This window comes from Xenopus laevis, chromosome 8S (genome assembly GCF_017654675.1).
Source record: "Xenopus laevis strain J_2021 chromosome 8S, Xenopus_laevis_v10.1, whole genome shotgun sequence".
NCBI lineage: Eukaryota > Metazoa > Chordata > Amphibia > Anura > Pipidae > Xenopus > Xenopus laevis.
In genome coordinates this window covers 5,713,291-5,727,565 of record NC_054386.1, presented here as the reverse complement: position 1 = coordinate 5,727,565, position 14,275 = coordinate 5,713,291, and the positions used below count along the sequence as shown (strand labels likewise).

At 42.5% G+C, this 14,275-nt stretch overlaps 2 protein-coding genes across 5 annotated transcripts in view; both read right to left on the bottom strand.

Moving 5' to 3' along the window:
• Positions 1–2,665, bottom strand: part of mapkbp1.S (mitogen-activated protein kinase binding protein 1 S homeolog) — a 79,177-nt gene extending 76,512 nt beyond the window's left edge. The window contains exon 1 of one of the 3 annotated variants that reach the window (XM_018232260.2): positions 2,318–2,665. The gene's annotated coding sequence lies outside the window, so the exon portion shown is untranslated. The remainder of the gene's footprint in view (positions 1–2,317) is intronic. The other 2 variants (XM_018232259.2, XM_018232261.2) reach the window with 2 other exon arrangements.
• Positions 2,666–10,794: 8,129 nt separating this feature from the next.
• tyro3.S (TYRO3 protein tyrosine kinase S homeolog) overlaps positions 10,795–14,275 on the bottom strand; it is a 73,818-nt gene continuing 70,337 nt past the window's right edge. For both annotated transcript variants that reach the window (XM_041574922.1, XM_041574921.1), the window contains one exon: positions 10,795–11,959. In XM_041574922.1, the coding sequence (XP_041430856.1) occupies positions 11,554–11,959 (406 nt within the window). In that variant the 3' untranslated portion in view covers positions 10,795–11,553. The remainder of the gene's footprint in view (positions 11,960–14,275) is intronic.

The window sequence follows — 14,275 nt, the reverse complement described above, 5'->3', positions numbered from 1 at the left end:
TAAAATAACACACAGACATACAAGAGCAGGCGTTAGGGAGCTGCAATGGAGATTTAAAGTAAAGCAGAGCACTGGTATCCCATATCCCAAAGCTGGGTAATCACACACACAGGAACAATGCTTTCGAAAAATGCCATATTAACTACTTTACCCCAGTGGAGTAACCACAGCGTAGAGAGAGGATTACATCCCAAGCTGCAAACAAAAGGGTTAACCCATGCTATGCAAAACGACTCTGAATTCCTGGGGGTACCCAAGTAAGGTAGCCTCACGTATGAATTGTACCACTCGTTTGCCTGAGAGATGGAGGACGCAGCAAAGGAAAAGTGAGGTCAAAAACAGCATTGTCAAAAGAAAGAAAATGCAATTCTAAGTAACTTTTCAATATAAAGTAATCATTTTTATTTATTTTCTCACAAATCTAAAATCCTGCAAAAGCAATCTCTGTCTTTCCTTTGCTACTCTTGCACTGGTGATTCATTCCCCAAACTGACTTTCGCCTGCTAAAATGAAAAATCGCCTGCGGCAATGCACTCGCGACGCTCCGGTTTCCGAAGTCGCCCGAAGTTTACTCGTGAGACAACTTCGGAAATCATTGCGCTGCTGTTTTCTCATTATAGCAGGCGGAAGGCAGTTCGGGGAGAAAGAGGCGATTAGTCGCTGGGCGACTAAATCTCCCCAAATCTGCCCGTGTTCCCCTCCTCTAAGGTTGTTTCCAGTTAGGCAGGAGTGTCCGTACTTTACCGATACAAGGTCTACTTTTAGTGATATTGTCCCATTATGATCTACATCCATAATATCACTGTTATTCAGTTCCATGGAAAATATTACTTAAATATTATATCGATTTATAAGAGACTTTATATTGCTATATTTATTTTATAACAACTATTTCTTATGTAACCATAACATAATAAATATCTGAATGAAAAGCATGAAATAGGAGATTTATTTAGACAAGCTGTTAGTTGACAGTGTCTTGAGATCTAGTGATCAGCAGCTAAAGCTGGCCATAGATGTTGAGATTTTTAAAAGATCAGATCCTCATCGTGAGACCACGATTTTCTCGAAACGATCGTACGAATTTACCATCAACTAAAAAGACCAATTTGCCAGGAAAACAAAGGGGAGCTGCCTGCTTGGCCCTGCAAACACAGATACATTGCACTGGGACCGACAAAGATTTTTTGACCTGGACGATCAAAAAATCCTGACAGATGGCGGCCGAAAAATCGTAAGATGTCCGATCGTTCGAATCCCACTAACCGCATGATAATTTCGAAGGATTGGTTGGACTTCGCTAAAATCGGTCGTTCGGCAAGAAGAATCGTCGCGTCTATGGGGAGCTTAAAGGTCTACTGGTAGATCCCGATCTAATTTTGGGGAACCCGGCACTAGAGGAAATTCGAAGCGCTGTACATAAATACCAATAGGATTAGCTATCAAGGGCAGAGACACACGCTCAGATTCGGGGAGATTAGTTGCCCGGAGACAGATCGCCTCTTCTCCAGGGCAACTAATCTCCCCGAACTGCCTCCCGCCGGCTAAAATCGAAATCGCCGGCGGGAGGCAACTTTGGGCGACTTAGGAAAACGAAGAGATTCCATTACCATCCCGCCGGTGATTTACATTCTAGCCGGCAGGAGGCAGTTCGGGGAGATTAGTCGCTCCGAAGAAGAGGAGATTTATCTCTGGGCGACTTATATCGGAGCGTGTGTCTCTGCCCTTAAAGGGGACTGATATTTATACACACGGGGGCATACCTCCCAACTGTCCCTTTTTCGGAGGGACAGTCCCTCTTTTGACAGCTCAACCCGCAGTCCCTCATTTGTACTGGAAAGTCCCTCTTTTCTCTGCACTGAACAGCCAGAAAAAGAAACAAAGTTTCTCACTTAATTGGCTTTTAGCAGAGAGCCCAGAACAGCTAACAGGTGCAAATAAGATACTTTGTAACAATTTTGAGACACAAAAACACAGTTTAGATAAGGAGAAATATTTTCACAACCTGCCAAATTTTGTAAAACAAACATGGTAATTAGGGGGTGTGGCCACAGAAAGGGGTGTGGTCAAAAATTTCTGCGCTACTCGGGGAAAAAAATTTTTGTCCCTCTTTTTACTTCCAAAATGTAATAACTGTTTATATTATGATTCCCATATAAGAGCAACACTTAAAAATAAGCAAATACAAGCAGCTGTACTGGATAAGAATCAGCTACAACCCTGTTAATTGTGATTCTAATATGATTTGGCCCCATAACCCTGTGACTTTCTGTCATTGTTATTAGTTCCCCAAACACCAACAGCTCATAGAACTCACATAGAACTCACACCAGTATCAGTCAGTCCCACACACACATCTGCTGTCAGATCTCTCTGTGCGGCTCTCCAGTTGCTTCACATACTCCAACAGTGGCTCCTGGGAGATGTAGTCCAACAGGTAAATACATTTACACGGCGCGCTGCACTTAATATCAGGCGGATCCACTCGCTTCCAGTTCTGTGACACGTACCTGCCGGTCTCACTGTCTCCCCCGCCGCTCGCAGGGCGCATTGATTCCTAGTCCCAGTCTATCCAACTGCCTGCAGTGAGTAGGAGGGAGCGACTCAGCTTCAGAACTACGGAAGCCCAGCGCGCACAAACAATACCGTCTCTCACCACAAGCTGTGTGTGCAAACTCTGTTTTTTTTTTTTTAAAAACTTGGGGGATTGGATAAAGGCACTTCTGTTTACATTGAGTATAAATATCTGCAGAGTTTTTTGTGGAGATGTTGCCCATAGCAACCAATCAGATCTTTGCTTTTGTTTTCTAACTTCTAGGCGGCTGTTTAAATCTAATTGCTGATTGGTTGCCATGGGCAACATCTCCAGAGATATTTATCTCCAATGTGAAGCTCCCCATAGACGCAAAGATTTTTCTCGTCGAACGACCAAATTTTAGCGAAGTCCGACCAATCCTTCGAAATTTAATGCGGTTAGTGGGATTTGAACGATCGTACATCTTACGATTTTTAGGCCGACATCTGTCAGCAGGGTCGGACTGGGGGGGTCAGGGCCCACCGGGGCTGACACATCAGGGCCCTGCCCCCCAGTAGCAGGGACCCCCGCCGCTCCCCCGTAGCAGGGCACCTCTCTGCGGCTCTGCCACAGTCTTGGGACTCCCCCTCCCCCCACCGGCGCATGTCTGCTTCCTTATGCCAAGGGGCAGGGGAGGTCAGGACAGATCTGTGGCTAGCAGAGCTGGGCCCAGGGTCAGACTGCAGGGGGTCAGAGGAGCCCACCAGGGCTGACACATAAGGGCCCCCCCGCCACGTCCCCCCCGCCGCTCCCCCATCACAGTGGCAGGGCTCCCCACCGGGCTCCCTCTGTCCCTCCCTGCCGGCGCACAACTGCTTCAAGTACCGTGCCGGGCTTTTCTTACACAATCAGGCAGGGGAAGGGGAGGAGCGCCGTCTATCGATCCGGGTTTTTTCCCGGTTTCCCGCCGGCAATTGATCGGCCAGGTTAAAAAATCTTTGTCGGTCCCAGTGCAATGTATCTATGTTTGCAGGGCCAAGCAGGCAGCTCCCCTTTGTTTTCCTGGCAAATTGGTCTTTTTAGTTGATGGTCAATTCGTAAGATCGTTCCGAGAAAATCGTGGTCTCACGATGAGGATCGGATCTTTTAAAAATCTCAGCATCTATGGCCAGCTTTAGTAAGGGCAGAGAAGAACGATCAGATTCGTGGGAGATTAGTCGCCCAGCGACAAACTTCCTCTTCATCGGGGAGACTAATTTCCTCGAACTGCCTCCAGCCGGGTAGAATGTAAATCGCTGGCGGGAGGGCAATCGATGTGCCCAAAGTCGCCTAACGAGGAAACTTCGGGCGACTTCGGAAAACGAAGTGCTCTGAGTGCTATCCCACTGGAGATTTAGAATCTAGCCGGCGGGAGGCAGTTTGGGGAGATTAGTCCAGGTCTGGACTGGGAGTCAAAATAGGCCCTGGCATTCCAAATACAGAGAGTCCCACTCAGCTCCACGCCAGCCCACGAAATAGTGACTTTCTATAACATTTTATGACAGCCCCTCTGGCCAGACCCGGGCCACGCTGGGCAGGTGCCCTAGGCAAGCCAGCCAATCTGTGCTCACGTGCGCATGCGCGAAATGGAGTTTGCGCACATGCACAGAAGCTGAAAAGATGCGCTAATAAGCAGAGAGTCGGGCAGAGAAGGGAATCGGACTTGGGAAGCCACCCTCACAATTACATTGGCAGCTGTATATGGAGATAATCTGAGAGGACTCCTGACTGGCTTGTGTAGCACTTGACTGGCACAACTATCAGTAGGGCAGCCGCAGAAATAAACCATTTTAGCTAAGACATTGAAAAACAGAACCCAATGTCTTCCCTGCAAGACTCTGTGGCACCCTTTTTAACTGAATGCAGTGATATCTCTGCAAAGGAAAATTGAAACTAAAACAAGACGATGCATTCTACATTCTTGGTGTGTAAAGCTGATTGTTCAGAAAAGAAGGTTCAGAAAACCTATTTTAGGGGATGCACATAGTTGCAAATGCATTGGGCCCCAAAGAAAACAACAGTTCTCAGTGAGGGCAGCGTCTGAAAGGGCTGAAGTACATGGTGCGCGTCCTTCAGATCCGACGCGATGAGAGGAAGCGCAGGCGTCCCATTGGAAGCGCCCAAATCTAATGTAAGTAATACAAATGTCGCATCTGCAAATTGATTGCATACGACACTAATGTGGGATGCAAGCACTGCATGTTGCATCTTCAGCCAAAAGTCGTGTCAGATGCAATCAGTTTGTAGATGTGACATGTATTACTTACATTAGATTTGGCGCATCTGACATAACGACTGCACTACCTCTCATCGCGTCAGATCGGAAAGGACGCGCACCGTGTAGTTCCAGCAGACTGAGAGTCAAAACAGGCCCTGGCATTTCAGGTACACAGAGGCCCAATCAGTCCACACAGAGGCCCAAACAGTCCCCACCAGCCCACTAAATACTGACTTTCTATGGCACCTTATAGCAGCCCCTCTGGCATTTGCCCGAACCCACAGATTGCCAGTCCGGGCCTGACTCCCACCACAATGCCAACAGTTGTCTGGGGATTCTTGTGTTTGTGTTTAAAAGTTGTAACTGTTAAATATTTTTGTTTTAATATTTATTTATTTTGAGGGGCATGCCACATTTGTTTTAGGATGTACCCGGCCTATTCAAATTGAGCTACGCGTAAGCGTACCAACGGAGTTTCACTAGGCAGAAATGAACGTTAGCGAAAGTTCGCTATGAAATGCTCTCGCTGACGAATTTACACTAGCTACACTTCCCCGGCGTTCGGCTGCCGAGACTTAACTTCGCATTTTGATGGATTATCGTATGCGCTGTGAATTAACGTCTGACAAAGTGGCGCAAAACGTGGCAGAGCCTTCGGAGGCAAAAGTTTGCCCTTTAGTGAATTTCCCCCTATGTGTCAAGTTTGTCACCTTTTAACCTGCTGTGAACTACACTTACTAAGACTGCTGGGAGTTTGCTTTTCAGAACAGATGGGGACAAGTAGGGGCACATTTACTAAGGGTCGAATATCGAGGGTTAATTAACCCTCGATATTCGACCATCAAAGTAAAATCCTTCGACTTCGAATATCGAATGGTCGAATACTCGAACGATTTTTAGTTTGAATCGTTCGATTCGAAGTCGTAGTCGAAGGTCGAAGTAGCCAATTCGATGGTCGAAGTACCCATAAAAAACCGTCGAAATTCGAAAGTTTTTTTTACTTCGAATCCTTCACTCTAGCTTAGTAAATGTGCCTTGTAGACTGAAAAAGGAAGAGTACTTGCACACCCGTGCCAACAGAGAAACAGGTAACTTGGCGCCCAACGATAGACGCAACAGCAACATCCAGTGAATGGAATAGAAACACGCTGGCACACAATAATCTTGTTGCTGGTTAAACCATGCACAAATTTTTAATGCGTAAGTGCGGTGCAACGTTTTGGGGCTTGAGAAAGGGGCGCGGCCCTGAAACGTTGCACCGCACTTAAAGGGATACTGTCATGGGGAAAAAACATTTTTTTCAAAATGAATCAGTTAATAGTGCTGCTCCAGCAGAATTCTGCACTGAAATCCATTTCTCAAAAGAGCAAACAGATTTTTTTATATTCAATTTTGAAATCTGACATGGGGCTAGACATTTTGTCAATTTCCCAGCTGCCCCAAGTCATGTGACTTGTGCACTGATAAACTTCAATCACTCTTTACTGCTGTACTGCAAGTTGGAGTGATATCACCCCCCTCCCTTCCCCCCCCCCCAGTAGCCAAACAAAAGAACAATGGGAAGGTAACCAGATAGCAGCTCCCTAACACAAGATAACAGCTGCCTGGTAGATCTAAGAACAACACTCAACAGTAAAAACCCATGTCTCACTGAGACACATTCAGTTACATTGAGAAGGAAAAACAGCAGCCTGCCAGAAAGCATTTCTCTCCTAAAGTGCAGGCACAAGTCACATGACCAGGGGCAGCTGGGAAATTGACAATATGTCTAGCCCCATGTCAGATTTCAAAAGTTTGCTCTTTTGAGAAATGGATTTCAGTGCAGAATTCTGCTGGAGCAGCACTATTAACTGATTCATTTTGAAAAAAATTTTTTCCCCATGACAGTATCCCTTTAAGCAACAATGCTAAGAAAACTTTACAGAGCCATGTAAAATAGACATATGTTGTGATATGCTAAGGAGAATCAAAGTTACAGATATAGGAAAATACTGGTATGTCCGTTATAGTTCCAAGAATAGTTTAGTATAGCAAATGCATACTTACCTCAAATCTACCCTAACTGATAACCAACCACAGTTTTCTACGAGGACAAACAGGGACTCACTTCTCAACTACCCAAGTTGGCCTTCAGCCTCAGACTCCTGCTCCACCACATCAGAGTTTGGGGTGGTGGAGCATGTCTATTGCAAAATTGCTAAGAAATACATTTTCTTTTATTAGACAAAAATTATTTCTTGGGTTGACATTCCCTTTAAAAATTGTGTGTTTTGTTTTTAGTATCCATGAGCTGCCTGACTTTATCTTTCACTCCATGTTTTCTAGAGCAAATTTTGAGCACACAATAGACATGAGCACAGTTACACTAGTAGCTGTTTGAACAAATATTTTAAAAATAATCTGTATTTGTCACTTTTTTTTTATACAAAGCTTCGTTTTTAATAATTTATAAATACATTTCAATGATAATGTCGCTAGCAGTTTTCCCCATATCTGCATAATTGAAATATTTGAAGTCCATGTATCTATATTATCTGTGGGAACAGCCTATTTATGCAGAGATAACTTGTTACAAGTAACATCATTCCATATTTCACAGCAGCCTTGAAGTCAAGTTTATCAGATGAACAGAAAGCGAGGGCACAATTTGTTTTGGGAAGAACACATGCAGTTTCCTAATATCTTAAACTCTTTGTTTTTTCAGTGTTGTGTATGCGAATTCTACAAAATAAAGCAGCATTTCATTGGAGCAATAGAATAATAAGTGCAAAGGGGCAAATTCCCTTAATGGCGAAATTCACCAGTGACGGCTTATCAGCCATCGCAACACTTCGCCCGGCGCAAATTCGCTAGGACAACGCCAATTCACTAAAGTGTGAAGTTGTGTCCAGGGCGCCGAATGCTGGCGAATTTTTGCTAGCGTTACTTCGGCAATCAAACCGAAGTTGCGCTAGAGTTGCCTTATTTGCATACAGTGGGAAATTATAAAGTTACGGCAAATACATTACATTTCACAAGTCCAGGGAACCTTAATAAAGACAAAAGAGTTGTTATATTGCCCTACACATGAGCCCAGTGTATAGTTTATGTGCCATATGTTAGGGGGGAAAAAAATTTCTACGTTCCTTTGCAGGCTATCACTGAAAAAAGGAAAAGATGCCAGCGTTTTTTGGGACTTACAAAATTTTTGCACTAAAAATTGAGGAAGTCCTATGCACTCCATTGCACTTCGCCTGGTCTGAGCTGGCGAAGTTAAGTCTGGCGAATGAGGTAACGTTCAGTAAAATCCACATCTTATTGAATTTGCGGAGTTACGTATGTTTGCCAGAACGAAAATTCGCCTGGCATGAAAGTGCGAAGCAACACTAGCGCCTCTCTCCTTCGCTAGCGAAGCGACGCCTGTGCCCGTTAGAAAATCGGTGAAGTTTCGAAATGACGTCACGTTGGTGAATTTTCACTAGCGTTAGTCACTTTGCCCTTTAGGGAATCTTCCCCAAAGTCTCTAGAGGTCTGAACACTGTGTCAACTAAGTGTCCCTGATAGACACGAAACGCGTCAGGCCTTGGTTCTTAATTATGGAGAACAAAGTGTAAGCCTTTTAACGTTTTACAAATCTGACTCCGGCTTTACAATTGTGTGGGTCCAGGCTTGTGCCAGACTGGTGTTTGCTCCCTTTGCTAAAGGTCTGGGGCGTGTGCACCCTGGGCCCACCGTGCATCAGCTCATTCAACGTATTTAAAACACTGCATATACTGGTTACATATTTGTATAGTTTGTATATTTTTCATGCAGCAGTAAGGCAGACATAACTAGGGTATTAGATAGAATTCCTATACAAGCCCAACACTATGGTCAGGGCCAGATTTACATAGTGGGCGCCCTTAGGCCCACTGCCGCTCATCGCCCCTGTCCCCTCCCCTTTATTCGTGCAAATTTTCATCATCTGGAATGGAGCAATGGGGATTGGTGCACGGGAAATGTAAAAAATGATCGTATCTCCAGTGCAACCCTGTGTTTTGAACTTACTGCACCACAAGCCTAATCAAATAAATAATTTATGCTTTCAAAGTTGGCCACAGGGGGTCACCATCTTGTAACTTTGTTAAACATCTTTGCAAGACCAAGACTGTGCACATGCTCAGTGTGATCTGGGCTGCTTAGGGATCGTCATAAATGATCAAAACAGCACAATTCATATAATATCTGACAGAAGCCGATACACTGATTAATAATCAGAATATACAGACTGCACTGGGTCCTGTGTTGTCATGTAATCTAATGTGGATTTTAAAGTTTTTATATTGTTTAATAAAAAACTTTCTCCAACTCTGCAGAACCAGTGACTGCAGCAAAATAATCCTCCAAATAAAATCCCAGTTTATCTGTTTAAATCTGGCTCCATGATCTTTGTCCCTGCAGCTGGAGTTGGAAACAGTAAAGGGATGTAAAGGCAAAAATAAAATCCAATACAAATCTCTACACAGTCGCCAACTGCTCTACAGGGAAACAAACAAAGCTGCTTGAGTTCTGCATGGCTGGGAAGTAAGGCGGGGGCTCCCCCTGCTGTTCATAAGTATGATTGTTTCCCTGCAGAGCAGTTAGGGACCGTCTGACAATTCCTATCAACACCGACTGCTCTACAGGGAAACAAACAAAGCTGCTTGAGCGGGGGCTCCCCCTGCTGTTCATAAGTTTGATTGTTTCGGGTTTGTTTAGGGACGGTTTGAACATTCCTATCCACAGCAGTAAATGAAGATTCAGAATGCTGAATTATTCCGGGAGCCTTATTTCAGCATATGCTTGGAGGGGAATAAGTCATCTGTTCTGTAAATGGACAAGTAAAGAATCTGTAACTAATTATATGGAATGGCTTTACAATACAATGCTGACACTTAGGAATAAGCCTTTAAAGTGTAAGCTGCTCGGCTGCACACACTCACTATTTTCTTTCAGTCCTTTTTATTGATAGAAGCATTAGATGTATCACACACATGCCTTAGAAGTCCTTCTTCCTGCTAATGGACTGAAAAAAATCACATTATCTAGCAAAATATTAAAATTGATAAGATCTGGAGCAACGATATAGAATTGGTTCACTTAGCTGGAAAAGGGGATCCAATAAAAAGTAAATGGGACACATGCCACCCTGTTTCTACCAAGGTAAGAATTCATGTACAAAGTAATGCCAGAAAATACCAATTGATATCAGTGCTTCCCATTTTCTGATATATTCCAAAGTCGTAAAAAAAAAAAAAACACTGATCCTGAACAAAGTATTTCAGATATTGCATTTAGATTGGTTGTTGGTGGGCTCAGCATGAGAGCACTGGATGCACAACGTGTTGCTTTCACTCTGTAGGCTGTGATACCGTTAAGTGGACCTCTAACATTGAGCTTTAGAGACTAAAATAATATCCAAGGAGATATAACGGAAGCTCGGATCTAAAGCATCAGTTCATCAAACAGTAGCACAAGGATTTGGTTTTTTGTCTTGGCAATGTAATTCGCCTGAAGAATTAATGTATAGTTTGTAACTGGAAATCAACGATAATAATTCGAATATATCATTTGGATACAGGTATAGGAGCTATCATTTGGAAATTCATTATCCAGAATGCCGTTCCCTATGGGGCCGATTCACTAAATTCGAGTGAAGGATTCGAAGTAAAAAAACTTCGAATTTCAAAGGTTTTTTTGGGCTACTTCGACCATCGAATGGGCTACTTCGACCTTCGACTACGAATCGAAGGATTCGTAGTAAAAATCGTTTGACTATTCGACCATTCGATAGTCGAAGTACTGTCTCTTTAAAAAAAACTTCGACCCCCTAGTTCGGCAGCTAAAAGCTACCGAAGTCAATGTTAGCTTATGGGGATGGCTTGCCTAACTTTTTTTGATCGAAGGATATTCCTTCGATCGTTGGATTAAAATCCTTCGAACCGTTCGATCGAAGGAATAATCCTTCGATCGTACGATCGTAGTATTTGCGCTAAATCCTTCGATATTCAAAGGATTTCAATTCCTAGTCGAATATCGAGGGTTAATTAACCCTCGATATTCGACCCATAGTGAATCAGCCCCTTAGTGTCTAATGTAAAGGAAAATTGTCCTTTTATGAATATAAATCCACAATGTGGTGGATGCTACATTTTTCATTGGTGTACTTCCTCGGTCTAACATTGCTTTCCTACTGCAAACAACTCAGCCTTGCTGTTTGCCAAGAGTGCATAGCAAAAGGATGACTAATGCTGGAATCAGCCTATTAGAGCAGGTGAAATCTGTCAGTGACTTACAGCATGAATGCGTTGGATGCAGCTGGAAACATAAATGTTAGGTTGAGGAAGCATTTGTTAGAAAAAAATGACTGCTTATGCAATAGATTGTCTATGTTGTGCATCTTCTGACGTCTCATGCATGTGCATAATGAACAAGTCGCAGAATTCACTTATTATGTGCCCCAACATGGCCACTCTTGGGGCTCCCTCCCAGTGGCCTAGCGCTGGCAGGGGGCATTTTTTTTTAACCTTAAAAACTACTGTTCCTCCGAACTGGAGTGCAGGCTTTATTAGCCCGCACCTTTGGTTGGGGAAAAATGTTTTTTGCCAACAGGTGCCCTTCAAGAGTGTGCCGAACTAGAGGAAAAAAGAGACCAGGAGGTATGAGACACAGATGAGAATTGTGGAAGCAAATCCAAGTCTACTTTCTAGTTTGTTTGATTAGTAGTCCATAAAGGGTATCACAATCAAACTCAAAGTACAATGCTATATATGAGAGGTGTTTGCTAAAGAGTGATGACTACTTGTTCTTCCTGCATTTCTTCTTCCTCCTCCTCCTCCTCTTCGTGCAAAAGCCCACGCGCTTCCCCATTCTGGGCACTAGAAGACCACCCATTCCCTTCTCTAAGGCACCCTGGGTTCACAATATAGCGATAGTCGCTGGTGATTGCAGATGTGTCACATGTCTGTGAAGGGCCGGCACAATAATCCTCCTCTCTGCAAAATGCAGAATGCAGTCCAGAAACAGCTGCGGCTGCTCCACAAGTCTCCCCAAGGTTCACGTACAATGCGTCCTGACTGGCAGATAGGATTGACAGCCGCCCCCAAATAGCTTCTAAGCGCTGCTTTAGGTCCACGAAGCTGGGTCTTCTCTTTGGCTTAGTGATCCAGCACTGGCACATCAACTCATATCTGAAAAGAAGAGATAGAAAAAAAGAGAGTCACATGTTGGTAACATCAGTATGGCAAATGGTACAGGGTTAGAATTCCCATTCACATGATGTTACATTTTAATCCAAATATGCGTTCCACAAAAATGACTGTATTGCTCTCACACACTTCTCCTATACCAGTTCACTTAATAAGTGTTACTCATTATGGCTTTCTTTCTACTGCCTATTTGCCAATCCTTCATTTTCATTATTAGTTCGGACTTGCTCCCGTCTGCAGCTCTTGCCTACCCCTGTCGCTCACCCCTCTGTCTTTCTCCTCCCCTTACATTTCCCCTTTCGTTGCCCACCCCAATTTTATGGCATGCGAGGGGGAGCGGGGCTAGTCTAGGGTGCACGGTCAGCTTGGCCCGGCCCTATTAAGGCCACCTTTCCAAAAACAGAAATAACAGGTGCCAGGAACTAGTGTATGCGCTACCACAATCAAAAAGTTTGCAATAAATTATGCAATCCAGCAAATCCACAGATGCATATCCAAGAAATTGCAACAATAGTTGTGAATCCCTCCAAAAACAATCAAGGTTATTTAAAAAATGCAAAAATATTTATTAGGACATAGTAAAAAAAAAACGACCTAACGCGTTTCGTGCCTGTTGGGGCACTTACTCATAGTCTAATGGACATACCCCTGTACAGCTTTTATATAGGGGTGGGACCAATCAAAGCAACATACATCACTAAGCCAATCCCCAAGTGGGTAGCCTAATTACCAATTTACCCATTTAGATACATATTAACATACAGGCTTGTCACATTGGGTTACAAAAAAAATAACATTTAAAACAAATAGAATTGCAACAATATATCACAATGAAATGTACAATACAAGGGTACAAAAGAATTATATATATATATATATATATATATATATATTTGCATTGATAGATAATTGTGTGATTAATTGAGTGCCCTGGGAGATTCCATGTCTGGGAGGACTTTTTAAACTTGCATAAAGGGACATGCTTATACAGTATGGGGGTTATTTACAAAACTCCGAATGCAAAAATCACGAAAGTTTTGTGATTTTATTTTTTTTTTATAAAATCAGACTTTTAAAAAATCACAAATCGAATCTGAAAATACGGCATCTCAGAAGTCAATGGGAGAAGTCTCAATGATTTTTTGATGTGCGATGGGTTTCGTGCAATACCTAAAAGTTTCTGAGTTTTTGGGTGAAAAATCTGAAAAACGAATCGTGACAAATCCAAAAAAAAAATCACGAAAATCTGATTTTTTCCCGTAAAGCAAATTCTTGGGAAAATGTAATAATAAATAAGTGCAAAAAAAAAAAAAACGAGTGGATTTGATCAGAGTTTTTAGCAGAAATTATTGAGATAAATTCGGACTTTGATAAACAACCCCCTAAATCATTATTATTATTATTACTGACTAATGAGCATAATGTAAGAGAACTCTATAACTATAGTGCTGCAAACGTATATTGGAAGCAACTGCTATGGAACCACTAGGTGTCGCTGTAGCCCCATAAATATTAAAATCTTTGAAATATTAAAATTATTTAAATATTAAAATTATTTGAAATAAAATGTATAGCCCCCTCTACAATAAATAGATTAAAATAAAAATGTTCATATCATTGCAGTGCTATGTCACGGTGCCGGGAGTGTTAATTAGCTGATGCAGGAAGCATCTCTGGATATTACTCTGTAAAGTTTTTAATTATTCGCTGATAGGCTTTAAAATGTGATGAGGAGCAAAATAATTATTTCAGAAAAATGTCCAGAGATTATTCCCGCATCAGATACTTAATGCTTTTGATGGTCACCCAGTACTGCAGCACTGCGCAAATGTTCAAAATCATCATATTAGCAGTGTAAAACTGCTAATAGTATGAAAAGAAAATATAAAGGTTAAAGGGGTAGTTCACCTTATAGAATGGCCTATTCTTGGCAACTAAAACTGGCCGCCAAAATAATTTTTGATACTCTGGGAGGCTACAATTTTATTTTTTTTATTATTCACTTATTCACTTGTATTCAGGCCCTAGTCATATACAAGCCCCTCATTCAAACCACCACCTGGTTGATAGGGTAAACATTGGTGCCAGGGCCCCCCTTATAAGTTAAAAAAATTGGGGCCCAAAAAATATTTTTAAAAAAAACTTTGGAACCAGGGCCCCCCTTATAAGTTAAAAAAAATTGGAGCCCCAAATTTTTTTAAAAAAATATTGAATATTAAAATAATACATTTTTATACAAACAAAAAAAACACAAATTGGTGTTCAGTAGAATTGAACTTGTGGTTTCAGGACTTCAAC